This window comes from Aethalodelphis obliquidens, unplaced genomic scaffold (genome assembly GCF_003676395.1).
Source record: "Aethalodelphis obliquidens isolate GAN/ISIS:26980383/991018 unplaced genomic scaffold, ASM367639v1 scaffold42, whole genome shotgun sequence".
Taxonomy (NCBI): domain Eukaryota; kingdom Metazoa; phylum Chordata; class Mammalia; order Artiodactyla; family Delphinidae; genus Aethalodelphis; species Aethalodelphis obliquidens.
Genome location: NW_020837986.1, coordinates 16,266,100 through 16,293,501, shown reverse-complemented (window position 1 = coordinate 16,293,501; position 27,402 = coordinate 16,266,100). Strand labels below are relative to the sequence as shown.

The following is a 27,402-nucleotide window of genomic DNA, read 5'->3' as shown; positions in this document are numbered from 1 at the left end:
AGATTCAGCGTTTCTCACCAGTTTCCAGGTGAGGCTGATGCCGCTGCTCCGCAGGCCGCACTTTGAGCAGCAAGGCCTTGCGGCATTTTGCTCAGTACCTGGGAGAGGTTGAGTCTTCAGTAAATATCACTACGATATATACCTTTTCCCCATTTTTTAACAGATAGTTTCTGGTTGCACAAGTCTAAGGGTGTTATTGATGTCCCCCTCCCTTTTTTCTCTCCAGGGAAAAGAAAAATAATTGCTATTTCTCTTTCCGTACAAATCATGACACAGCTCTTCTTTCCTGACTCAGGGAGCTTTGGGCCCTCTCCATACCAGTTACGTGCATGGGCCTCCTCGGGTGATGCTTCATTGCCCACTCACTGCAGACCCTTGGACGGTGCTTCATCCTGTGGAGCTGGAGCCAAGTGCTTTAGCACCAACATGGCTAATGTTTTGTGCTTTAGTCATTTGTTGCTGCTGGAACCTGAATTTATGTTTTCTGCACTTTGCTCACACTTTGTGAATAGTAAGAACGGTCACCTAGATTCTGTGACTCACTGCTCTGAATGGCCTTGGGCAAGCTCTGGGATGAATTTGCTTCTGCCTGGTAGACCAGAATAAAACCTAAAGACTCTGTGCTGCATAAGACAGCTGAGAAAGTGAGGTTTTTGGCAGTTATGCACATCTAATTTGTCAGTATGATTTTCTTCCCCATTCATTGGTTTATTTTTCCTGGTCCCCAACAAAGCCTTGTCATTCATCATGCAAATAAGTCAACTTTGATACCAAAGAATTCTGATGGTTCCCCTTCACTTGTCTGAGATACTATACTGTGCAGCCTTGCAAATCTAGGAAAACAGATAAAGCCAAATGTTCGGTTGTGCTAACAGTGATAGGTACTTGGACTGTTTATTTGGAAATTTTTTCACATGGTTGTGGGTGCAGGTAGTTTACATGTTGGGATTTTTGTCAATCTTCTCGTAGACTGCAGTGCCTAGAGGAAGTTCGTTTTTTGCTATTTTAATTCTCAGGGCTACTCAACATATTATTTGCTAAAACAAAAATGGAGTTTGAAGTATCCATTTATTTGTGGTAATTTTATCAGGATATAAGTGGGTTAAATTTTTCTAGCAAAAGAATCAAATCAGAATTAAGGGATGAGATCCGGTAACTGGTAAATTGAATGTGCTGAGGGTGTCATATACTTAATCTACAGTTAGCATGGCTGCCTTCCTCCGCCTGGCTCCCCTCCTCTAACTTCTGGACTGTAGTTTAAAACGAAGCTATTCGGCCTTGCTCAGACCTGTACCTGGAAGGTGGAAAGGTAAGATTTCTCGCTCTTGTGAAATCACATCATTCAGGGTGGTTTGGGCAGTGCCTTTCAGAACAGCCATGGTTGGTCCAGTGGTCTCTGAGGCTCCACTCTGGTTCTTTAGGACCCCTAAAGAGGAGATGGGAAGGAGAGTATCCTTGGGGCACTTAACTAGGAAAGGGGTTTTGTGAAATGATGTCACATAAATTTGAACCTTTAGAGGAGACATCGGGAGTTATTGATTGGGCATCTCATAGTGTTCTCTTTCCAGCTTTCTTATGGATTGTCTGGGAGCCCTTACGTAAGGAGGAACTAACTCTCAGCTATATTTTTCTCTATCTGGGCAAAACATTCTGGCCTCCTCTCTTTTGTATTGCCTTTTCCCCCCACTCTTCTGCTTTATTGGTTCTGTATCTTCCTTGTGTTTCTTCCCTTTCCTTCTCCACAGTACTTAATACCCAGCTTCTGAAGTGGTTATATTTCAGATCTGTATACATAGATATGGTGTCTATACAGTTGTGCTAAAAGTTACATGGTGAAAAAGTGAGTAGCTGCTGTTTGCCATTTGCAATTTCACTCTGCATGGCTCTAAGATTATTTATTTTGTCATCGTTCTGTTACTGGGCATCCACAGAGAAGTTCTACAGACAATAGGAAGTGCTTGTACTAGAAATAACTTTTCAGCATTTTCCTTGAGTATGTAGGTTTCTTTCTTTTTTTTAAAAAAAATATTTATTTATTTATTTAATATTTTTTGGCTGTGTTGGGTCCTCGTTGCTGCACGCAGGCTCCCTCCAGTTGCAGCGAGCGAGGGCCGTTCCTCGTTGCAGTGCACGGGCCTCTCACGCAGTGGCTTCTCCTGTTGCGGAGCATGGGCTCCAGGCGCACGGGCCTCAACAGTTGTGGCACACAGGCCCAGTAGTTGTGGCTCGAGAGCTCCAGAGTGCAGGCTCAGCAGTTGTGGTGCACAGGCTCAGCCGCTCTGCGGCATGTGGGATCCTCCAGGACCAGGGCTTGAACCCATGTCCCCTGCATTGGCAGGCAGACTCCCAACCGCTGCACCACCAGGGAAGTCCCAAGGTTGCTTTCTCTATCCACTGATTGTCTTTTTTTTTTTAATATTCATTTTTATTTATTTATTTTGGCTGCACTGGGTCTTAGTTGCAGCATGTGGGATCTTCGTTGCGGCATGTGGGATCTAGTTCCCCGACCAGGGATGGAACGTGGGCCCCCTACATTGGCAGCGCGGAGTCTTACCCACTGGACCACCAGAGAAGTCCCTGATTGTCTTCTTGAAGAACACTTTAATTTCCTGTTAGAACATGCATTTTGTAAATTTAAGTTTTTAAATTAAAAATACATGGCTTGGGGCTTCCCTGGTGGCGCAGCGGTTAAGAATCCACCTGCTGATGCAGGGGACATGGGTTCGAGCCCTGGTCTGGGAAGATCCCAAATGCTGCGGAGCAACTAAGCCCATGTGCCACAACTATTGAGCCTGTGCTCTAGAGCCTGTGAGCCAGAACTACTGAGCCCATGCGCCACAACCACTGAAGCCCACGCGCCTAGAGCCCGTGCTGCGCAACAAGAGAAGCCACCGCAATGAGAGGCACGCACACCACAACAAAGAGTAGACCTCACTCGCCACAACTAAAAGAAAGTCCGTGTGCAGCAACGAGGATCCAATGCAGCCAAAAATAAATAAATAAATAAATTTATTAAGAAAAAAAATACATGGCTTATGTAGTTGAATTCCCTGGTGGCCCAGTGGTTAGGACTCTGCACTTTCACTGCTGAGGGCACAGGTTCAGTCCCTGGTCCAGGAACTAAGATTCCACAAGCCATGCAGCGCTGCCAAAAAAAAAAAAAAAAAAAAGCAAATAGTTTGACAGATCTTATAACACTAAAATTAATTTCCTTTCTTTTCTCCCTCCATTTTTGTTACCCAGAGTCACTTTTCAACTATTTGCCTGTTTCTTTTGGCATTCATTGGTGTATTTCTAAATAACATTTGTGTTTCTATTTCTTGATTTCTAGGATATATCTATGTCTATAAAATCTCTTGACTTCTTTGTTATGGACTTTGATGCTCTAGGTCTCTTGTATCACTACTCAGTTTTCTTCTACCCCACTTCCCCTCCCTTTAATGTCCCAACATAGGTTGCTCATAATTTTTGGTGAGGCAGATATTCAAGGTTTATATAAGTAAGATTATGTAAATATTGTTTACAGCTGAGTAAGGAGAGTAATATAACATTTTCTGTCTTGTACAACTTTTTTGTGTTGTTTGGAATTAATCATTTTTGTTGCTGTTATTGGCTTGGTTTTCCATCTACCTATTACTTGTTCATCCTCAGATTACCCATCAGAAATGTAAATCTTCTCTCCTATGTAATATCCATCTCCTCCAGCATAAACTAGTTGCTCTTTGTGTCTGCTCACAGCTGTAGTCCTGGGATCTTCATCATTATCCTGGGATTTCCCTTTACTTCCCTTCTATGTTGAACTTATGTATAAACTTCAATTATAGTTCTCTTTACCTTAATACTGGGGCATCTTGTTTTTGTTTTTGTTTTTTTTCTGCGGTATGCGGGCCTCTCACTGTTGTGGTCTCTCCCGTTGCGGAGCACAGGCTCCGGATGCGCAGGCTCAGCGGCCATTGCTCACGGGCCCAGCCGCTCCGCGGCATGTGGGATCTTCCCGGACCGGGGCACGAACCTGTGTCCCCTGCATCGGCAGGCGGACTCCCAACCACTGCGCCACCAGGGAAGCCCGATACTGGGGCATCTTGTAAACTCATTCCTTCATGTAGATTTTGGTCTTTGAGATTTTCTTTTTGTTCTTTTTATAAGTAGTATATACTAGTGATAGCTAGGATCTTACACTATTAGAGGTACGAGGGGCTTTTGGGCTCACCCAGTTCTAGTCCTCTAGCTTCCTGGCACCTGGAAACCGTATAGATTGTTTGGGGTCCCCTCCACACCCCTGTCTGGAATCTGACTCCCCTTCTTGTCTCTCCAATACACTAGCAATGTGGGTTTTGGAATCAGATAATCTTTGATGTGATGTCAAACCCCATTCTGTCCCTTGGCTGTGTAATCTTCAGCAGGTTTCTTAATCTTGTGAAGACTCTTTTTACTTATCAACAGTATGGAGATAATAAAACTTACCTTACAGAAAAGTTGTAAGGATTGGAACTGATGCAGATAAAGCAGCTCATTCAAGGCTTGCCACAGTGGAGACCCTGAGACAATTGTGGCTCTTGTTATTTCCATCTTGGGACGTAGCCTGTATTTTTTTTTTTGGCTGTGCCGCACAGCATGTGGAATCTTAGTTCCCAGACCAGGGATCGAACCCGCGCCCCCCTGCGTTGGACGCGTGAAGTCTTATCACTGGACCAGCAGGGAAGTCCCTTAGCCTGTATCAAAAAGAGCCACATCAGTTCGAAACACTGGATCTACACCAGTCAAATGATGTTCCACGTGGTTCTTTTGTTCATTTCAGGACCACATACAGTAATCTCATTAAGTACTCTTAGGTAGTATTAATTGCAGTAACTTAAATTAATTAATGTGCTTTTAAAATTATATTATTTATAAAAGTATTTGTTAAATTAATCCATGTACTCTTCTATTTAACAGTTTTAACCCCAATAAAAAGGAAAAAAAAGTGAATTTATCAAAGGTGTAGCAGAAAGTCTCCCAACAAAGAAGCTACGTAGTTACTTTCCTTTTATAAAAGTTCATTTGGAAAAACCCGAATGAACTTTTTGGCCAACCCAGTGTATTTTAAGTGATGGCACTTGTTGTGTTCTGTTTGTTCCACTGACTATTTGTATGTACTTTTTCATGAGTGGATGCCTGACACACACTTATTGTGTAAATCACCCTCCTCGTTCTGGAGAGACATAATGGGTTTTCAGTTTTTTTGCTATTGTTAAAAAATTTTTTTTTTTTTTGCGGTACGCGGGCCTCTCACTGTTGTGGCCTCTCCCGCCGCGGAGCACAGGCTCCAGACGCGCAGGCCCAGCGGCCATGGCTCCCGGGCCCAGCCGCTCCACGGCATGTGGGATCCTCCCGGATCGGGGCATGAACCCGTGTCCCCTGCATGGGCAGGCGGACTCTCAACCACTGCGCCACCAGGGAATCCTCTTAAAAAAATTTTTTTTGTCTTTTTTTTTTAAGTTATTTCTTCAGATCTAGTTCCCAAGATGAGAAGAAGGACTTTGAACAATTGCTTTAGTTGCACGTTGTGTTGAATTAAATTTAGATTCCAGGTTCCGAAACAGGTATTCTTTCTTTTTTTTTTTTTTAATATTTATTTATTTGGCTGCGTCAGGTCTCAGTTGCAGCACGCAGGACCTTTGTTGTGGCATGTGGGCATTGCGGTGTGCAGGCTTCTCTCTAGTTGTGGCACGCAGGCTCCAGAGTGTGCGGGCTCAGTAGTTGCAGCATGTGGGCTTAGTTGCCCTGCGGCATGTGGGATCCTAGTTCCCCGACCAGGGATCGAACCCACATCCCCTCCATTGGAAGGCGGATTCTTAACCACTGGACCACCAGGGAAGTCCTCTGAAACAGGTATTCTTAAAAGCCCTGTCAGCTGAAGAGTTCCATTAATTGCTCTCTCCTTTGTTCCCACCATGCCTGTGCTGCAATATTAATTGAGATTCCTAGTGACTATTTTGAGGCATAAATCTTTAATTATCATCTAAGTGTTAAAGAAAAATTTATTTCAGTACTGTTTTTCTGATGTTTTCTAATTTTTAAAAAGTGGGCCATATGCATTCATAGGAGTAAGCTAATGGTCTATAGCAAACTTTTTCTGTAAAGGGCCAGATAGTAAATATTTTATGCTTTGCAGGCCATATATTCTCTGCCAAAATTACTCAACTCTGCTCTTGTAGTGAGAAAGCAGCCATAGACAATATTTAACAAATGGCCTGGCTATGTTCCGATAAAACTTTACTTAGAAAAACAGATGGAAGGGGACTTCCCTGGTGGCGCAGTGGTTAAGAATCTGCCCGCCAGTGCAGGGGACACAGGTTCGAGCCCTGGTCCGGGAAGATCCCACATGCCGCGGAGCAGCTAAGCCCGTGTGCCACAACTACTGAAGCCTGCACGCCTAGAGCCCATGCTCTGCAACAAGAGAATCCACCGCAATGAGAAGCCCACGCACTGCAACGAAGAGTAACCCCCGCTCGCCACAACTAGAGAAAGCCCACGCGCAGCAACGAAGACCCAACGCAGCCAAAAATAAAAATAAATTTAAAAAAATTAAAAAAAAAAACAAAACAGATGGAGGGCTGGATTTGGGCTCTGAGCCATAGTTTGCTAACACCTGATCTATAGCATCTGGACCCACAGATTGAAACATAGTGGGCAGAATGGTCCCCAGGCCACAGTAAGAAACCAAGCGTATAAAGATTTGGCATGAGAGAATTCCGTTCTGGTTCACAAAGAAATTAGAGCATACATTTCTGCCATCCAGAGAAGCCTGTGTAGCTGGGCTACCTGAAAAAAGCTACTGGCCTGCCCTGCAGTCCTCTATTTCTTATGCTGTGGGCTCTGGAAGGCAGGGACTGACGGGAGTTGCTTAGGCATTTCAGAAAGTCATTCTGGCACCCTCAGAACACTCATGGGATTTTCTGCAGCAAGAGCCCTGTCTGGTCCATATCTTGGCAGCTTAGGGCTCCCTGGGTTTTCTTTGTCGGGCCTTGGTATTTCTCAAGTGGAGGGAAAGACAATAAACATTGAAAGCAAGAGTACAGCAGAGTCATTTTCATAGCCTCTCATGGTTTCTACTATAGGAGAAAAATGGGACTTGGGCTGCTCACAGGCAGGATAATCAACACCTGACTCACTGGAAGCATTGCTAATCTGCCTCCTCCAGAGGAAAGCTGTGCTGTCCCCTTGTCAGCAGGGCAGTTGCATGAATTGGTGCTCCCTGAGCCCAGCTTTGAGATGCTCTTTGTGTCCCACCCATGAATTGACAGTGAGTAGGGCCTGGGCCTTCTGCCCTCCCCCACCAAAGTGGGTGAGTTTTTTATTTTTTATTGGAGTATCGTTGCTTTACAATGCTGTGTTTCTGTTGTACAGCAAAGTGAATCAGTTATACATATACATATATCCCCTCTTTTTTAGTTTTCCTTCCCATTTAGGTCACCACAGAGCACTGAGTAGAGTTCCCTGTGCTGTACAGTAGGTTCTCATTAGTTATCTATTTTATGCATAGTAGTGTATATATGTCAATCTCAATCCCAGTTCATCCCACTCCCCACCCTTGGTATCCATACATTTGTTCTCTACGTCTGTGTCTCTATTTCTTCTTTGCAGATAAGTTCATCTGTACCATTTTTTCTAGATTCCACATATAAGCTATATTATATGATATTTGTTTTTCTCTTTCTGACTTAATTCACTCTGTATGACAGTCTCTAGGTCTATCCATGTCTGCAAATGGCACAATTTCATTCCTTGTGAGTGAGTTTTTGAGTTTACTTCCCAAGTACATGACTACTCTGTGTTAGTGATTTAGACTGGAGAGGTCTGGAAGGAGGATAGGCATCTTCTAAGAGGTACAGGAGCAGCATTAGAACAACCAAATTCTGTAATCAAAAGGAGGAACAGGGAAGGTTGTTGTGGGTATAATTAATTAAACTTTACCCCAAATCCCACTTTTTACTTTAGCTGTTAGTATGGCAGCTTTTACCAACTTTCTTATTCTCCAAGTGTGCTCTTTATGTGTTGATATCAAAGAGGTGGAATACATTGCTCACTTTTGTTCCCAGCTTTCTTTTTGGAAATCTGCCTGCCTCCTTCCTGTTGGATGTTAGTGGAACAGCTGTTTCTAAGCATAAAGGAAGTCTGTCCAGAGGACAAAGGAAGTTCAGACTGAGGAGCAGTCCGAAGAACTGCCCAATAGTACCCTGGGTTTGGGGCTTTTCTGTGCCTTTACGCAAGATACATGGGGTTTATCCTTGATGTATGCCGTCTTGTGGTTTGGGCGTTCACCAGCATTGAATTTACTTGAGTGGACAGTGGTGTAGTTTTAATCCATTTTTTATAGTGTGTAAGTTTTGGTATTATGATAGGTGGAAGCCACTTACTCTTCATCTGCCCTTCTTTCAGTATCTGGCACCAATTCTGGCCCAGTCATTTGTGATCCATGGCTCTTGTGATATGCCGAAGATTTCCAGGCAGTTTCTGTGGAATGCCTTCTCCTCCAGCTCTAATCAAGAACCATGTAAACAAGAAATTGCTTGGTCAAACCAGTGAGGACTGTGTTCTGACTGCCAAAATGATCAGTTGTGACACCAGAATGGCAGCCACTCTCAAGCTGTTAAGACCTTTAAGATATCGAGCTTTTTGCAATCTTTTTACCTACATTGCAACCCAAAGTGTGGCATGTTGGAATATGAGAAGCTGCACATGGCGCAAAGGACAGGACTCTCCAGAAAACAGCCTCTGCCATCCTGCCAAAAAAGTTAACATTTGTAGCACCTCTGCTTCTGGGAGAATTCTGACAATTAGCAGTACCCTCCCCGGTTTGGAATTCAGCAGGGCTTCTGCCTCTAAGGCCAGCACGTTGAAGCCGGGCTCACCTAGGGCCATGAGAGTTGATGAAGAGGATGTAGAAACTTTTGATTCCTTTGAAGACCCTCGAGTTTTCCTACAGCTAAGACCAGAATACCAGCTTCACAGCTATAACAGGTCTGAGACTTGTCAGCCCCTGTCTGTTTCAGAAGGTGAACTAATTTTGCACAAAGTCACAGTTTATCAAGATAATCTCCAGCCTCAAATTATTGCTGACTATTTTTGTAAGCTGAGCTCTTTGCCTGCAGAGCAGCATCCTGTTTTGCTGTCCAGTGCCAGCTTTGCTCTGCTCTGCCAGCTGAGTGTGAAAAACATAAATCTCTTTGATGCCCCAGATCTCATCAGTATTTTGAAAGCCTTTGTCAGTTTAGGAATTCCTCATTCCCATTCAATGCTAGATGTGTTTGAAACCAAATTTTGCCATAAGGTATGGGAGGTGAGTCTGGATCAACTTCTCTTGGTGGCTGACCTCTGGCGGTACTTGGGCCGCAGAGTACCTCGGTTTTTAAAAATCTTTTTTAGTTATCTTAATTTGCACTGGAAAGAGCTATCCTTGTCCCAGCTGATTCACTTAATTTATATTATAGGTGAAAGTCGTCAGGCACCCCAGGACCTAATGAAAAAATTGGAATCATTAATCCTCAAGTATATAGATTTGATTAATTTAGAGGAGGTTGGTACAATCTGTTTGGGGTTTTTTAAATCTAGTAGTAGTCTCTCTGAATTTGTCATGCGGAAAATTGGAGACCTGGCTTGTGCTGACATGCAGCATCTGAGTAGTTATGCCTTAGTGAATATTCTTAAAATGTTCCGTTTCACTCATGTGGATCACGTAAATTTCATGAAGCAGTTTGGACAGATTGCTCCTCAGCGAATTCCTTCCCTGGGAGTTCAAGGTGTCATGCACCTGACTCTTGCCTGCTCGGCCTTACGCATCCTGGATGAAGGAGTAATGAATGCTGTAGCTGCTTCTTTGCCTCCTAGGGTAGCATACTGTCGAAGTAAAGATGTTGCCAAGATTCTGTGGTCATTTGGAACTCTGAATTATAAGCCACCCAATGCAGAAGAGTTTTATTCTAGCCTGATAAATGAGATTCACAGAAAGATGCCTGAGTTCAACCGATACCCAGAACACCTGCTCACCTGCCTGCTGGGCCTGGCATTTTCTGAGTACTTTCCAATAGAGCTCATAGATTTCGCTTTGAGTCCAGGGTTTGTCAGGTTAGCTCAAGAGAGAAGTAAGTTTGAGGTCACCAAGGAGCTTTATACTCTTGATGGTACAGTTGGCATTGAGTGTCCAGATTACAGAGGCAATCGTCTTAGTTCTCACCTTCAGCAAAAGGCATTGGAAATGCTGTGGAATTTAGCAAGGAAGGATATGAACTCAAAGCCTGAATTCCTAGAAGCTCTCTTTTTACTTGAGACCATGTTGGGTGGGCCCCAGTATGTCAAACACCATATGATTTTGCCTCATACCCGATCTTCTGATTTAGAGGTTCAGCTTGATGGTAACATGAAGCCATTACCTTTTAACAGAGAAGCCACACCAACTGAAGATGTAGCCAAATTAAGGCTTAAGCATGTGGGAATCAGCCTTACAGATGATTTGATGAATCAGCTACTAAAAGGGAAATCAGGAGGGCATTTGCAGGGGGAAACTGAGTCAGACAGTGGGCAGCAGCCCATGAAATTAGAGGAGGAGGCGGCCATACCTATGGGGGGCTCCCTTTGCAATACGGCAGACAGATTGGAGGCCATGGAGATGGCTGGCCTGTGTCCCCCGGCCTGCAGGCAGGTCCCACAAGTGAAGCTGGCTATTCAGTTAACAAACAAGAACCAGTATTGCTATGGTTCCAGGGATCTGCTTGGACTACATAATATGAAGAGGCGGCAGCTGAATCAGCTTGGATACCATGTGGTGGAGTTATCTCACTGGGAATGGCTCCCACTACTGAAACGAACTCGCTTAGAAAAGCTGGCCTTTCTCCATGAGAAAGTGTTCACCTCTGCTCTCTGTGTTGTGAAACAGTTATAAAAGCCAGAATGTAGATTTGGTAATAAAATCATCTGTTGAGGAGACTTGGTTGTGTTCTTGTCTGTGGCAGATAGAAGCTAGCATGCGTTAGTTACTGTGAATTAATTGTAACCTGGTTCAGTTGTATAAGTTTCTGTTAATTTGTGCAGGTAAATAATAAACATCTTAAAATGTCTTATGGTCAAGTAACTCCTATCTCATTTTCCTTTCAGTTTACCGGCCTCATCTCATGGTTATTTTGAATTTTTAGGACAGAAGTGTAGTCAGGCATTGTCTAAAGCTCATTTTAAATAAGTGATTTTCTTATACTTTGTTTTAAGTAAGAATCTTTTACAGCTTCACTTACATTTCACCATTTTTCCCCCATTCATGTTTTCTTCACACCCTCTGAAATTAAAGTCCTTTTCATTTTCGTTTAGATTTGATTGGTTGTCGTTAGTTGCTCGTTCTTCCTGTTTCAAAGAGCCATTTCAGAATTACCTTACCTTCCTCTTAGCTCCCTTGTCTGCATTTCTACTTCTCTTATATAATTCCTCCTCACCCCACTCCCAAGGATATTTTCTCCTTAAAATTGGACCTAGAAGAGTAGAATTACATGAGTGCCTGTTGGGCCAGTGGTTCCCAAATCTGATGACCAGGCAGAATGTTTTTCATGGCAAGTAGCTCTGACAAGAAGGAAATGTATTACTCCCATAATAGGTAGTCTAGGGGGCTTCAGGTTTGTATTAGAGCCACAAGCATAAGAAGATTATATATATGTAAGAAACTTGATACAGGTAACTTTTATGAACACTTGGGGTCTATGAGAATTTGTTTTAAAATGGACTCCTCCCACCATTATTTAGGTTTCCTCTCAAAAGTCATTTCCCCATCCATGCTAACTAAAATTACCCCATTGGCCTTTGATCATGCTCTATCACCTTCAGCTTCATTATCCTCATTGCATTCAGCAGTATCAGAAATTATTCTTTATTTACTTACTGGTTTCCCTGTTGGAAGGTAGCTCCTTGAGTTAACTTTGTCTAGAATTTATCTGCAGTGCCTAGAATGGGTCCTGGGACATAATAATGTTTAGTGAGTGTGGTCAGGGAATTTAGAGTGGTTAGGCATTGCTGGAGAGTTGGGGGTAGAAGGAAGGCAGAGGGTGGGGCTAGAAAGAGAGAATATCTGGGTCACAAGCCTTATGGCCTTGCTAAAGAGCCTAGGTTTACAGGGGCTAGAGTGCCTCTAAAGGGTCTAAGTCGGGGAGTAATTGGAGAGATTCATGTTTTAGAAACGTTAGGTAAAAAGCAGGATAGAACTAGATTGAGTGGTGGGGGTGTGTGAGATCAATCAGGGAGAATATTTCACAAATATGTGCAAGAGCTCCTGTGAGAGACAATGAAGGCCCAAATTATGGGAATGGAAAGTTTAAATTTCAGAGATGTTTGGAAGGGGAAAAAGATCAATACTTGCTAATTGATCAGTTTGGGGAATGATGATTTTAGTGCCTAGATTGATAGCAAGTCAGCAACTAAAATTGAGACTAAAGCAGGAGATGTGTTTGGGTACAGAGTTAATGCTGAGTCTGCCCGGGTCATGCTGAGATGGGCCTCTAGGCAGAAGGGTCCAGGCTGGGGTCTCAAGTGGGCATGAGGTCAGATGGCAGAACCATGAGTGAAATTTCCTAGGACAGGTGGAAAGTAGGTTATTGCAGGTAGGGAGGGGAAAAGATGACCAAGAGTAGAATACCAGAATTTATAGGGAGGGCAAAGCAAAGGGATCCAGTGATAAAGGCAGGAAAGGAACAGATAATCAGACTTAGGAAAAAATAGGGGCATAGAAGTAAGTCTGGGCTCCCCAAGACCACTTTCACTAGAATGATTCACAAAACTAAGAAAAACTTAGAGTTATAGTTTATTATAGTGAAAGGATACAGATTAAAATCAGCAAAGGAAAAGGCACATAGTGTAGAGTCTAGGAGAGGCCAGTCACAAGCTTTCAGTTGTCCTTGTCCAGTGGAGACATACAGTCTGCTCTTAATTCATCCCAACAATGATGTTTGCCAATATGTACAGATATTGCCAGTCAGGGAAGCTCACCTGAGTCTTGGTGTGCAGGGTTGTTATTTGGGGTCAGTCGTGTAGACATGGAGTGAGTGCCCACATGGCTGACCTTAGTTACTCAGTCCCCAACCCCTCCAGAGGTCCAGCTTATACAGCATGACACAAGGCTCCCACCATAAATTACTTTGTTAATGTAAACTATCTGGTGTGGCCCGAGGTCCTAGATGTATATAAAACAGTCTTATCAGGCACAGTGTTCCAAAGGCTTAGAGATTATATCCCAGGACTTGGTGAAGTTTCTTTGGAATGTGCAAGACTTGAATACCCCAAACCTGCTGAGTTAACCTTTCACTGCACAGAAGCCAAGGGTAAAGAGTATTTCAAGAAGGAAGGGGTTTGTATAGTCAGTTGCTAGGGAGAGAGCAATTAAGGCAAGAACTGAAAAATCTTCAGTCAGTTTAGCAACTTGTATATCACTGATGACCTTAACAATAGCAATTTGAATTGAATTGTCAGGGCAAAAGCCAGACTGCACACCTGTTGAATGAGTGGAGTTAAGGAATGGATTGCAAATATTGAGGCAATTCCTTGGGAACCTTTGAAGGGACGGGGAAACTTGAGCAGGATTTAGAATGGGACTAGGATTGCCAGATAAAATATAGTATGGTCAGTTAAATTTGAATTTCAGATAAGTAGTGAATAATGTTTTGTAAAATACATGTAAAATTGGCTATTTTAAACAAAGTGTACAATTCAGTGATATTTAGTACATTGATAGTGTTGTGTAGCCAGTCATCACTATCTACCTGCAGAACAGTTTCTTCACCCCCAAAGGAAACTCCATACGCATTAAGCAGTCACCCCACATTTCCCCCTTCCTCAGACCCTGTCCACTAATCTGCTTTGTCTCTATGGATTTGCATATATGGATATTTCATATAAATGAAATTGTACAATATGCAGCTTTCTGTGTCTGACTTCTACTTAGCATAATATTTTCAAGGTTCATCCATGTTATAGCATTTACTAGTACTTCATTCTTTTTTATGGCCAAAAAATACTCCATTTCATATATATACAATATCTTATTTATCCACTCATCAGTTGATGGACATCGGGTTGTTTTCACATTTTAGCTATTATGAATAGTGCTGCTGTGGACACTCATATACAAATTTTTGTTTGAACACCTGTTTTCAGTACTTTTGGGTATATACCTAGGAGTGAAATTGCTGGGTCATGTATTAATTCTACGTTTAACTTATTGAGGAGCCACCATACTTCCGCAGTGGCTATACCATTTTACATTCCTACCAGAAAGTACTAGGGTTCCAATTTCTCCACATCTTTTTTTTTGTTTTGTTTTTGTTTTTTTGTTTTTGTGGTACGCGGGCCTCTCACTGTTGTGGCCTCTCCCGTTGCGGAGCACAGGCTCCAGATGCACAGGCTCAGCGGCCATGGCTCACGGGCCCAGCCGCTCCGCGGCCTGTGGGATCTTCCCGGACCAGGACACGAACCCACGTCCCCTGCATCGGCAGGCGGACTCTCAACCACCGCACCACCAGGGAAGCCCTCTCCACATCTTTGCTGTTTTAAAAAAAATAGCCATCCTAGTGGATGTGAAGTGATATCCCATTGTGGTTTTGATTTGCATTTCCCTAGTGACTGATGATGTTTAGTAGCTTTTCAATCTTAATATCAAGTATTCCAACCCATGAACACAGGATGTCTTTCCATTTACTTAGCTCTTTAATTTCTTTCCTTTTTTTTAAAAAAAAATTATTTATTTATTTATTTATTTAGGTTGCGTTGGGTCTTCGTTGCTGTGCACGGGCTTTCTCTCTAGTTGTGGCGAGTGGGGTTCTACATTGCGGTGCGCGGGCTTCTCATTGCGGTGGCTTCTCTTGTTGCAGAGCACGGGCTCTAGGCTCGCGGGCTTCAGTAGCTGTGCAACGCGGGCTCTAGAGTGCAGGCTCAGTAGTTGTGACGCATGGGCTTAGTTGCTCCACAGCATGTGGGATCTTCCCGGACCAGGGCTCGAACGCGTGTCCCCTGCATTGGCAGGTGGATTCTTAACCACTGCGCCACCAGGGAAGTCCAGTCTTTAATTTCTTTCAACAACATTTTGTAGTTTTCAGTGTGTAAGTTTTGCACCTTCTCAGTTAAATTTATTCCTAAGTATTTTATTCTTTTTGATGCTATTGTAGATGGAATTTTCTTAATTTCCTTTATGAATTGCTCATTGCTAGTGTATAGAAATACAACTGATTTACCCTGCACCTTTGCTCAATTCTTTTATTAGCTCTTGTAAGTTTTGTGTATGTATATATGTATATTCGTTAGGATTTTCTATATATGGGATCATGTCATCTGTGTATAGAGATAGTTTTACTTCTTCCTTTCCACTTTGGATACTTTTTAATTTCATTTTCTTCCCTAATTGCTCTGGCTAGAACTTCTAGACAAAGTTGAATCGTAGTGGTGAAAGCAGGCATCCTCGTCTTGTTCTGGATCTTAGGGGGAATGCTTTTAGTCTTTACCACTGAGTATGATATTAGCTGTGGATTTTTTGTAAATGTCCTTTATTGTGTTGAGGAAGTTCCTTTCTATTCGTAGTTTGCTGAATGTGCAATAAATAATTTTTTAGTGTAAGTATGTCCCAAGTAGTACATGGAACATTCTTATACTAAACAAACAACCAAAAAAAATCCATTGTTTATCCAAATTTCAGATTTAAGTGGGCATTTAAAATTTTTATTTGCTAAATTGACAACCCTAAGAAAGACAAGGCTGGGTTCTTTTGAGGTGGCTGATGGGGGCAGAAGAGACTTGAATTGTTGTTTACATGTTGAGGAAAGAGTCCAATAGTCAGAGATAAGTTGAAGATTCAAGAGAGAGGCAAGAACAGATGGAATAAGGCCCTGGAGGAGAAGGACAGAGTTAGGGTCAGGTTTGTATGTGAGGAGCTTGGTTGCCTTACCTGGGTTCTCATATAACTTTTCTGACACTGCTATTAAGGTACCAAGTAAATGGTATTAGAACCCTTCCCCATCTGTGCCTTGTTTTGATCGTGTGAGTTTCTTAAGAGTAAAAACTGTGTCCACTTGTGCCTAGCAGAGTATCTTGCACATATTAAGCTCTTGAAGGGTGAATTGGCTCCAGGTGTATAACATTGCAAGCTTCTTTTGGGCCTACACCTGGGTTCTGGTCTTCCTGCTTCCCTCTCATCTGTGGGTGACTATGGGGGATAGGCTGGGACAGCTGTCTTTCATTTTAACCAGCTATAAAAAAATGCACACAAGTCAGATTTTTTTACTTGGATGGACCAGTAACTCAATTTAGAAATTATAAGAAGTATTGTACTTCTTTAAAAGCTGAAATGCCCAATTTATGAAATTGCTCAGTGCCTTGGTATTCCACCCACTCTTTGATGCTAAATGCTTTTCTCTTATTTGACAGGTAATCTTTTTTTTTAATTCTGTAACCTGTTTGAGCCTAGTCTTTAAAATATGTGCATCTGCCAGAATTACTTTCCATTACATTTTCATGAGACTCAAAAATCAGCTTGTATAACTCAGCTATGGCAACTTCTTTGTAAGCCAAAGGAAGATGGATGCACATGTGTCCAGAAAGTGTCATGGTCACCTTATTCTCTTCTAAGTTATCCCTCCACACTTCCCCACCTCTAGGTTCTGAGTCATCAGCAACAAAAAGGTTTGCTTGGCTGCTTTAAGCTCCAAGGAAGCACAGACAGAAACCTTCCAGATAGGATGTCCCAGTTTGCTTGGGACTTTCCTGGTTTTAGCACTGAAAGTTCCACATTCTGAAAAAAACCCTCAGTCCTGGGTATACCATATTGTTGGTCACCCTACCTCTGGGTCCCTTCTTAGTCCTTCCCTTGCATTTTCCCTTCCTCAGCCTGGTACAGGGAGGCAGAGGAGAAAGGTCTGTCTCCGTGTGGACATCCAGTCCCGTAGGGGCTGTCAGCTGCAAGAAATACTCCAGAGCATGTATCTGGAGCCTCATTCTTCTTCCTCTTTTTAAAATTTATTTATTTATTTATTTATTTTTGGCTGCGCCCAGGTTTTCTCTAGTTTTGGTGAGCGGGGGCTACTCTTCGTTGCAGTGCACAGGCTTCTCATTGCGGTGGCTTCTCTTGTTGTGGAGCATGGGCTCTAGGCCCACAGGCTTCAGTAGTTGTGGCATACGGGCTCTAGAGAGCAGGCTCAGTAGTTGTGTTGCATGGGCTTAGTTGCTCCGCAGTATCTGGGATTTTCCTGGACTAGGGCTTGAACCCATGTCCCCAGCATTAGCAGGTGGATTCTTAACCACTGCGCCACCAGGGAAGTCCCTCAAGTTTGTTTCTTATAGTGTGGGTAGTGGAATTAAACTGGAGTCTTCAGTTGAGGAGCTTAGATCTGGGTGAGGAACTTTAAGACTTCTGTGGTAGTAGAGTATTTGGATTTATAAAGGACAGTACAAGGGATCCTTGTGATGGAACTGTTCTGTATCTTGACTTTGGTACACACAAAGTGATTACATAAATCTGTGCATAGAATAAAATTGCACAGAACTTAATAAACAGGCAGACACAAATGAGTACGTGTAAAACTGGTGAAATCTGAGTAGGATCAGTAGATCCTATCATTGTCAGATTCCTGGTAGTAATGTTGCACTATAACTATGCCTTTCCAGCCCTGCTTTCTCCAGCTAAGTGGCATATTCAGCATTTCCTGGATTGGCCTCACGTTGTCCTGTTTCTGTGCCTTGAGTCTTACTGGTCCTTCTCCCTAGTGCCCTTCCTATTTTGTTCCTGTTCTTGTCTCTTGGCTCCTATAGTCAAGCACATATTGTACGGTTTACCACTAGTATGTGGTATCTGTCCTTCAAAGTTGTCCGTGAGGTCAGACATGTGTCTTAGTTGTCTCTAGTTCAAACGTTACTCCTGTGAATTCTTCCCTGACTTCTGGGTATACCTTTGGCCAATGTTTTCAGTCTTTTTCATCAAAAGCCACAGTACATTTTATATTGAACCTAGTATATATTTGTTATATGTATTTGTATAAAACTGAAACAAAAGTCTCCTGAAATAATGCACTATGTGCACTTTGGTATTTTGTACTTTTTAGTTCATATTTCTTTTCTTCAACCTATAACTTGATTTTAAAACAACAAATTGAAAAACATTGATTAGACCATCCTTCCCTACTCTTAATGTCATCTGTGAAAAGCTCTGTTACAAACCTTTGTATTCCATAATCACTGTTGGAAGGAAGTTTGTAATGCTTCAAGACTTGAGGACAGGACCGTGTTATTTAACTTTTTTTCCCCACAAAAAGACTTATAGAGAATATTTACTGCAGCTTTTTTTCATAGTAAAAAAATTAAAAATATAAGTAATAGGTCAATGGAGAAATAAACTGTGTTTTAGTCATACAGTGGAATACTATGAAGAAGTTAAAATGAACAAACTAGATATACACATTTCAACATGAAAAAACTTAAAATAATAATGCTTAATAGAAAAGCATGTTGCAAGATAATACACGGTAAATTATCATTAAGGTACATTAATGAGAAATGAACATGGCAAAATGTTAGCATTTGCTAAATCTAGGTGGTGGGTAGAAGAATGTCTACTATGTTATATTCTTTACCTTTTTATCTGAAATATTTTGTAATAAAAAAATCTTTGTAATGAAAATTGATATCTGCTTATAAATAATTATTATCTTACTATCTTATAAGGCCATATTGTCTGGCTTCAAGCTGCTTCTCTGAACTGCAGGGCACTTTAGCCATGGTCTGTTGTCCCCAGCTTATACTCAGACACAGTCTCTCTTGTACTTAGATGCCAAATTTGGATAAGGAGTCTATAATTTGTAAGTATTCACTGGAGAGTGTTTGCAGTGAATTCAGGTAGCTTGGCTATTTCCTAGGCAGAGCTAAGGAGGCCATCTTCCTGGATGAGACTGTTTGCATTTTCATATGGTGAGCCATTCTGTTTTTTCTGTGTTAAGCATTAAGGCAGGAAATACTTGCCTTAAAAGATCAGGAGTGTTGGAACAAGAGAGAGGAAAAGATCATGCACAGACCTCAGTGGCAACTGGAGTCGTGTAGAATCCTACAGTGTTTGGACATCACTATTTCCTAAAGAAACAGATACCATGATTTGTAAGATTTTCTTTAAAGGATCTGCTACTCTAATCCTGTAATGGCACAGTCACTTGTTTCAGTTTGCTCTCCAGTCCTAATTTGTTTTCAGTCACTTTTTCCCCAATCATTATTATTATTATTATTTTATTATTGTTATTAGACTATTTTAAGAGTAGTTTTAGGCTTACAGGAAAATATAGAGAGTACCCATATACGTCCTCTCCCTTGCATACAGTTTTCCTATTATTAACATCTTGCATTAATGTGGTATATCTGTTATAATTGGAAGCCAATATTGATATATTATTTTTATCTGACATCCATAGTTTACATTAAGGTTTATTCTTTGTGTTGTACAGTTCTGTGGATTTTCACAAATGTATAATGCCATGTATTACAGTATCATACAGAATAGTTTCACCACCTGACCATTTCATTTCTATCTCCACTCCAGTTCCTAGCATAGGGCTTGTAAATGTAACATGAATGTGCAGTGTTATCTCATCTAAAATTAAATGTGACCAATCAAATTCAGTAGAGTTTGAAAAACATTTAAAGAACAATCTTCCACAACCAACTAGAGCCTATCTTAGGAATAAAAAGATGGCTTAAAATTGGAAAATTTGGGACTTCCCTGGTGGCACAGTGGTTAAGAATCTTCCTACCAATGTAGGGGACACAGGTTCGATCCCTGGTCCAGGAAGATCCCACATGGCACGGAGCAACTAAGCCCATGCACCACAACTACTGAGCCTGCACTCTAGAGCCCATGAGCCACAACTACTGAGCCCCCGTGCCACAACTACTGAAACCCACACACCTAGAGCCCGAGCTCCAAAACAAGAGAAGCCACCGCAATGAGAAGCCCGCGCACTGCAACGAAGAGTAGCCCCTGCTCGTCTCAACTAGAGAAAGCCTGCGCACAGCAACGAATACCCAACGCAGCCAAAAATAAATAAATAAATTTATTTATTTTAAAAAATTGGAAAATGTGTTATATCTCATTAATCTGTCAAATAAGAAAAATAATAAAACTCAATATATAGAGACAATCAGAATTCAAAGCATATCCCTGATTTTCAAAAACCTATGAAAATCAGAGTGCTTTATTAACATAGAAAGAATATTTCAGTCTAACAATCAGCATTATGTTCAAAGATGAAACACTAGAGGTGTTTTCTAATGGGAACAAAACAAGCATGGCAACTCTAATATTATTTTATATAATTCTGGCAGTTCTAGCTAATATAGTAAGATGAGAGACAAATAAGAGTTACCATTTTAAGAAAGAGGCTCTCATTATTATTGAGATAGTAGAACCTCCTGCCCCCCCAAGTCCCTGAAACTTTGTTAAAATCAATGAGCTCAATAGGATAACTGAGGGACTTCCCTGGTAGTCCAATGGTTAAGACTCCTCACTTCCACTGCAGGGGATCCAGGTTCGATCCCTGGTTGGGGAACTGAGATCCCTTGAGCTGCGTGGCACAGCCAAAAAAAAAAAAAAGTAATCAAAAGCTTTTACCAACATGTAGAATCAACATGAATGCAGACTTCTACAAATGTGGACTGTCAGGGGCTTCCCTGGTGGCGCAGTGGTTGAGAGTCCGCCTGCCGATGCAGGGGACGCGGGTTTGTGCCCCGGTCTGGGAAGATCCCACATGCCGCGGAGCGGCTGGGCCCGTGAGCCATGGCCGCTGAGCCTGCGCGTCCAGAGCCTGTGCTCCGCAACGGGAGAGGCCACAACAGTAAGAGGCCCGCGTACCGCAAAAAAAAAAAAAAAAAAAAATGTGGACTGTCAGATATATTAGCATTTCTGAATACCACAGTGATGTGGATTTCAGAAGTGAATACTTCTTGGTAAAGACCTGAAGTAAAGTATGATCTTCCTGTGGTTGACATGGAAGTTCCCTTCCTAGAAAATTCAGCATGTGTTAAAATCATGTTAAAAACTATTCTGTGTTTATATGTAAAACTGACATAGGGGCTAGGCTGAGATAATAAACATTCACAGGTCTCATGGCAGATCTTCACTGTGCAGAAACTACTCACTAAAATGTTGCAGGATGCCCAACATGCCTGGCCTCTGCAAGTGGCACTTACTGAGCACAACAATACCAAGACCCCAGAGGGTGGCCCTGTCGCTATTGGGAGTTTTTCATGGCCTTGTCTGTTAGATGGAAAAGCATAGATGGCTGGCTGGCCTCATTCAAGGAGTTCAAATCCATTGGAGAGGCTTACCACTGGGAGGGATGTTTCTAGTGCCTTCCCCACTTCTCTACAGAGAAAGACGAAGGCTGTTGGACATTAGTCTTTTTCTTTCAGTTTTATTGAGCTATAACTGACATATAACATTGTGTAAGTTTAAGGTGTACAACATAATGATTTAATATATGTATATATTGTGAAATGATTACCATAATAAGCTTAGTTAACATCTATCACCTCACATAGTTACTTCTTTTTTTTTTTTTTTTGTCTTGTGATGAGAACTTTTAAGGTCTGTTCTCTTAGGAGCTTTCAAATGTACAATACAGTGTTAACTGTAGTCACCATGTTGTACATTACATCCCCAGAACTTATTTATCTTAACTAGAAGTTTGTACCTATTAACCACCTTCATCCATTTCCCTTACCCTGCTTATTGGTCATCAAAATGACTACAGTTGACCCTTGAACAGCACCGGTTTGAACTATGCAGATCCACTCACATGTGGATTTTTTTCCACTAAATACATACGACAGTACCACACAATTTGAGGTTGGTTGAATTCACTTATGTGGAAACAATACAGAGGGCAGACTGTAAAGATAAACGTGGATTTTCAACACCTGTGTGGAGGGTCAGTGCCCTTAAACCCTGTGTTGTTCAAGGGTCAGATGTGCTTGTTTTAATTTATTTATTTTTGGCTGCATTGGGTCTTCATTGCTGCCCGCAGGCTCTCTCTAGTTGCGGTGAGCAGGGTCTACTCTTCATTGCAGCACGTGGGCTTCTTATTGCAGTGGCGTCTCTTGTTGCAGAGCACAGGCTGTAGGCATGCAGGCTTAGTTGTTCCACGACATGTGGGATCTTCCCAGACCAGGGATCGAACCCATGTCCCCTGCATTGGCAGGCAGATTCTTAACCACTGTGCTACCAGGGAAGTCCCGAGGGTCAGCTGTATTTGGATTAGATGTTCTTTTATATATTTTTGTTTGTTTGTTTATTTATTTAATTTTGGCTGTGTTGGGTCTTCATTGCTGCGTGCGGGCTTTCTCTAGTTGCAGTGAGTGGGGGCTACTCTTCCTTGCGGTGTGTGGACTTCTCATCTCGGTGGCTTCTCTTGTTGCAGAGCACAGGCTCTAGGTGCGCGGGCTTCAGTAGTTGTAGCACGTGGGCTCAGTAGTTGTGGCTCGCAGGCTCTAGAGCGCAGGCTCAGTAGTTGCGGCACACGGGCTTAGTTGCTCCACGGCATGTGGCATCTTCCCGGATCAGGGCTCAAACCCATGTCCCCTGCATTGGCAGGTGGACTCTTAACCACTGCACCACCAGGGAAGCTCCTAGATGTTCTTTTAAGGTGCTTTTCAACTCTAAGATTTTCTACTTCTCAATAACGACATTTTTGATTCTTCTAATTGTTTTCGTGTTAATAAGAAAACATAATTGCATTAACAAGTGTTAAATGACAATGATGCATAGCACCACTATGATTATTTTCTGTGACCCTTTTCATTCTAAACCTTCTGGCTAAGTAGTCCTCTTTTTTCTTTGAGCTCATCCACTTTTGACCCTCTCTTTCCTGTGGGGATCCCCCTGCAGAGCTGATAGGCCCTTGCCTCCACTGGGGCTTTAGAACAGCTGTCATCCAGAGAACCAAACTACACAGTCTGCAAAAGAAATCTGCTTTGTAATTTTTCAGTGACTAATTTCCCAGTATCCCATATAGTATACAAAAAGAGTGAGTATAGACCATGAGAATGTGTATGTGTTAAAGTTTTATTGTTATCCTGTTTGATTCTCATCTCTTTTTTTTTTTTAACATCTTTATTGGAGTATAATTGCTTTACAATGGTATGTTAGTTTCTGCTTTATAACAAAGTGAATCAGCTATACATATACATATATCCCCATATCTCTTACCTCTTGCGTCTCCCTCCCTCCCACCCTCCCTATCCCACCCCTCTAGGTGGTCACAAAGCACCAAGCTGATCTTATGAATCAACTCCTAAAAGTTTAGATTTGAATTTTAACTTGTCTAATACCAAGTTTTATTTTTTCATTTAAGGCTATTTCTGATGCTTGGAAGCCATCCTTTCAGCCGTAAGGATGGTAATAAATCTTTGCCTCCCACAGTTCAGACCAAGAATTTACTGCAACAAGGTAAACAAAACAAGTATATACACATAAATAAATATATGACATCTATTTTTCATGTTTTTCCCCATTTCCTGCCTTGTGTATGTAGACTTAATTCAGGCTTAATGTGCTTTCAGCCTCATTGTTTTAGAGTCTACCAGATGATATTTAGGTAAGCGTGGGTCAGACTGCACCTCTAGAGTCAGACAGCACCATTACAAGCTGAGTTGTGACTCATTTTGTGGAGGGTTCTCTTCCCTTTGACAGTAAATTTTAATTTCACTCAAGGTCAAAGTGAAGGTAGGAATTCTCTCTCTCCCATGCTGTTGTTCTTGCTAACTTCTCATGCTAGAAATAATGGCTTATATTTGTTATATGGATTCCTTGTTCTTTATTATTTGAATTAAGCTGCCTCCCCTTTTGTACAAAGCTGGATATCTTCCACAGCCCAGAGCAGGGAGTAAGGAAACTCCAAGGGGAGAATTGAACTTCTTCCCCAATTTGGAATTTCTGCACACAGCACATTATTTCAGGTTCCCAGATTGTTAAGCTGACTCCTTCAGACAAGGATATCTTAAAATTTCCATTGGTTATAACAAGTATTGGAAACATTAAAAGGGAGAAAGAAAAAAGCTACTCACAATCCCACCCCTAGTACATTCACTGTTTTAAATTTCCCATAGTCTTTTGTGGTCCTTGTCTCTGTGCAACCTTTTCTTTCCAAGTTTCATCATTCATAGATTTACAAGAAGTTCCTTTGTTATGCCTTCCTAGGGAAACTCTTATAATTGATCAAGTCCAAATACAAAATTGAGAATTTCAGTGAACATCTTTATTTTTCCCTAAATCTGTACATTTTCATCCTCTGAATTTAAAAGCAAAAAAAACCACCAAAAACCCAAAAACAATCCAAAAAACACTTGTAAATCTGCCCCCCTTTCACAGACATGTTATTTTGAAGGGATTTTTTGTTGGTTAGGCAGAGTTTTATTGCTCATTTTTTAAGGATGGGCAGTATTTGGGGACACAGTGGCCCTCAGCCTTTGACCTGATCTTGGATGCCTGCCAAAAAAAAAGAAAAGAAAACCCCAGGAAAATTTGATGTAATAGAGGAAATTTCAAATGAGGAACTTCAGATTTTCTTTAAAGAGTTTTCTTAGAAGTGACAAGTTGTTGAAAACGAGTTGTCTTCATTTGGATCTCGTCAAATCAATGTGTCTCATTTTTGTCATTAAATCTAGATATCAGCTGATGGTTATGAAGTAGAAAATCTCATCTCTGAAGACCTCACAAAGAGAAGTCATGGTTTTAGGACAGAGTATTTCATTAAGCCACCAGTCTATGTGACAGTTTCCTTTCCCTTCAATGTGGAAATCTGTAGGATTAACATAGACCTCACAGCTGGGGGAGGCCAGAATGTCACTGGCCTGGAAATGTATACATCTGCCTTGTCCAGCAGAGTGTCTTGGAATACCCCCGAGTGCCAGACCCCAGGCCCAGATGAGCCATCCATTCCGGAGAAAGAAGCGTTCACTTTGGTGGGCAAAGTCTTGTTGAAAAACCAGAGCCAAGTGGTGTTTAGCCACAGGGGCTTCAAAGCCAGGCCACCTTTTGGCCCGATGGAAGCCACACTTCCCTCCCCTGCTGTTGTGGCCCAGGAGCTCTGGAATAAAGGGGCTCTTTCTCTTAGTCATGTGGCCCATCTCAAGATTTGTATCACCCATGTGACAGGCAGTGGTATCCCTTGTATCAAGCGGTTGGAAGTATGGGGTCAGCCAGCCAAAACCTGCTCTCAGGAGGTGATAGACAGTGTTTTGCTGGTTGCCTCAGAGAGCCTCCCTCAGGACTTGTCTCTACAGGCCCCAGCCTTGCCCATGGAGAGTGACTGTGATCCTGGGGGCCAGTCTGAGGGCCAGCAGGCCCCCTCCAGCCTCCTGGAGCTGGCTGAGGTAATTCGGGATGTACCTGAAGAGTTCCTGGATCCCATCACCCTGGAGATCATGCCTTACCCCATGCTGCTGCCCTCAGGCAAGGTCATTGACCAGAGCACGCTGGAGAAGTGTAACCGTAGTGAAGCCACATGGGGCCGAGTGCCCAGTGACCCTTTCACAGGAGTAGCCTTTACTCCGCACTCCCAGCCCCTGCCTCACCCCTACTTGAAGGCCCGGATCGACCATTTCCTGCTCCAGCACTCCATCCCTGGCTGCCACCTGCTTGGGAGAGCACAGACTGCATTGGCAGTGACCCCTTCTTCCATTGCTCTGCCCTCTCAGAAAAGGAAGATGGAGCAGGGTGAACATGCCCCAGACAGTAGCCTTGGCTTAAATGCTTCCTGTTTTTCTACCACAAGCCTTCTGGTCTCACCCACTACCTCAGAACACACTGCTAAGAAAATGAAAGCTGCCAGTGAGCTCATGGATTGTTCAACAGGTAATCCCTCGTTTTATGTCCAAGCCCGTCGTCATCTCTACTCCTCCCGGGTGACACTTGGCACTTGCCCTTTGTTTTATGCTTTGCTGGCTTAAATTACACCAAAACTTACTGGCTTAAAGAACCACACATTTATTATCTTACAGCTTCTCTGGTCACGAATCTAGGCATTGCTTAGCTGGATTGTCTGCTTTAGGGTCTTCCAAGGCTGCTATCAAAGTGTTGGCAGGGCTGCGGCCATCTCAAGCCTTGACTGGGGAAGGATTCACTTCAAAGGTCACTCGTGATTGTTGCAGGATTCAGTTCCTTGCTGAATTGTTGCACTGGGGGCTTCACTTCCCTTTTGTCTGGTGGCTGGATTCTACCCTCAATTCCTTGCCATATGGGCCTCTCAGGGGCAGCACACAACATGGTAGCTGTGTACACCAGCATGTGCAAACAAGTGGAAGTCAGTCTTGTAGAACCTAATCACAGAGTGACATCCCATCACTTTTATTGTATTCTGTAAGAAGCAAGTTACTAAGTTCAGGTGGGGTTCATTGGGGGCCATTTCAGACACTCTCCCACACCATTGATTCCTATTTTATTCAATGTATTTACCCAAGATTGGTGGTTGGATTTTGTCTAATGCCTTTTCAATATCAGTAGAGATGATATTATGATTTTTCATCCTTAGATCTTTTAATACAGTAAAGTACATTAATAGGCTTCTTAATATTGAACCACTGTTATATTCCTGCAAGAAACTCCATTTGGTCATGCTGCTTTTAGTGTACTGCTTAATTCTGTTTGCTAGTGTTTTTATTTAGGATTTTTGTCTTCATTAATGAGATTGGACTGCAGTTGTGTGTGTGTGTGTGTGTGTGTGTGTGTGTGTACAAGTACACATCATCTGTCAGGTTTTGCTATCAATGATTTGCTCCATAAGAAGAATTAGGAAATTTTCCTTTTCTAAACTCTGGAACAATTTAGTAGTATTAGAATAATTTACTCTTCCTTCCTTCCTTCCTTCTTTATTTCCTTCCTCCCTCCCTCTTTCCTTCCCTCCCTTCCTCCCTCCCTCCCTCCCTTCCTTCCTTCCTTCCTTCCTTCCTTCCTTCCTTTCTTCCTTCCTTCCTTCCTTCCTATCTGTCTATCTATCTATTTATCTGTCTGTGCCGGGTCTTAGTTGCGGCATGCAGGATCTTTGTTGCTGAGTGCGAGATCTTCGTTGCGGCATGCGGGATCTTCTTTTTTTTTAGTTGCTGTGTGCGGGATCTTTTTTTCTTTTTAGTTGCGGCATGTGGGATCTAGTTCCCTGACCAGGGATCGGACCCGGGCCCCCTGCATTGGGAGCGTGGAGTCTTAACAACTGCACCACCAGGGAAGTCCCTCATTTACTCTTTACATGTTTGGTAGAATTCTCCTGTGATTGTCAGTGCTTGGTGCTTTTGGAGATAGCTCTTTGACAACTTTTTCTTTTTGCTTATGAAAACTAGTCTGTTTAGATTCTGTCATTCTTTTTTTTAACATCTTTA

At 42.3% G+C, this 27,402-nt stretch overlaps 3 protein-coding genes across 14 annotated transcripts in view; all 3 read left to right on the top strand.

Moving 5' to 3' along the window:
* LZTS3 (leucine zipper tumor suppressor family member 3) overlaps positions 1-27,402 on the top strand; it is a 45,672-nt gene that overhangs the window by 13,271 nt on the left and 4,999 nt on the right. For all 11 annotated transcript variants that reach the window (XM_027078766.1, XM_027078763.1, XM_027078758.1 and 8 more), the window contains 2 exons: positions 23,385-23,479; positions 24,697-25,885. The gene's annotated coding sequence lies outside the window, so the exon portion shown is untranslated. The remainder of the gene's footprint in view (positions 1-23,384; positions 23,480-24,696; positions 25,886-27,402) is intronic.
* Positions 1-27,402, top strand: part of UBOX5 (U-box domain containing 5) — a 32,829-nt gene that overhangs the window by 428 nt on the left and 4,999 nt on the right. For both annotated transcript variants that reach the window (XM_027078767.1, XM_027078768.1), the window contains 2 exons: positions 23,385-23,479; positions 24,697-25,885. In XM_027078767.1, coding sequence (XP_026934568.1) covers positions 23,426-23,479; positions 24,697-25,885 — 1,243 coding nt within the window. In that variant the 5' untranslated portion in view covers positions 23,385-23,425. Of the gene's footprint in view, positions 1-23,384; positions 23,480-24,696; positions 25,886-27,402 lie in introns of those variants that run through there.
* FASTKD5 (FAST kinase domains 5) lies at positions 1,202-11,110 on the top strand. The gene is made up of 2 exons (XM_027078755.1): positions 1,202-1,309; positions 8,422-11,110. Exon 2 carries the CDS (start codon positions 8,459-8,461, stop codon positions 10,919-10,921), a length of 2,463 nt encoding a protein of 820 aa, XP_026934556.1. The 5' UTR covers positions 1,202-1,309; positions 8,422-8,458; the 3' UTR covers positions 10,922-11,110.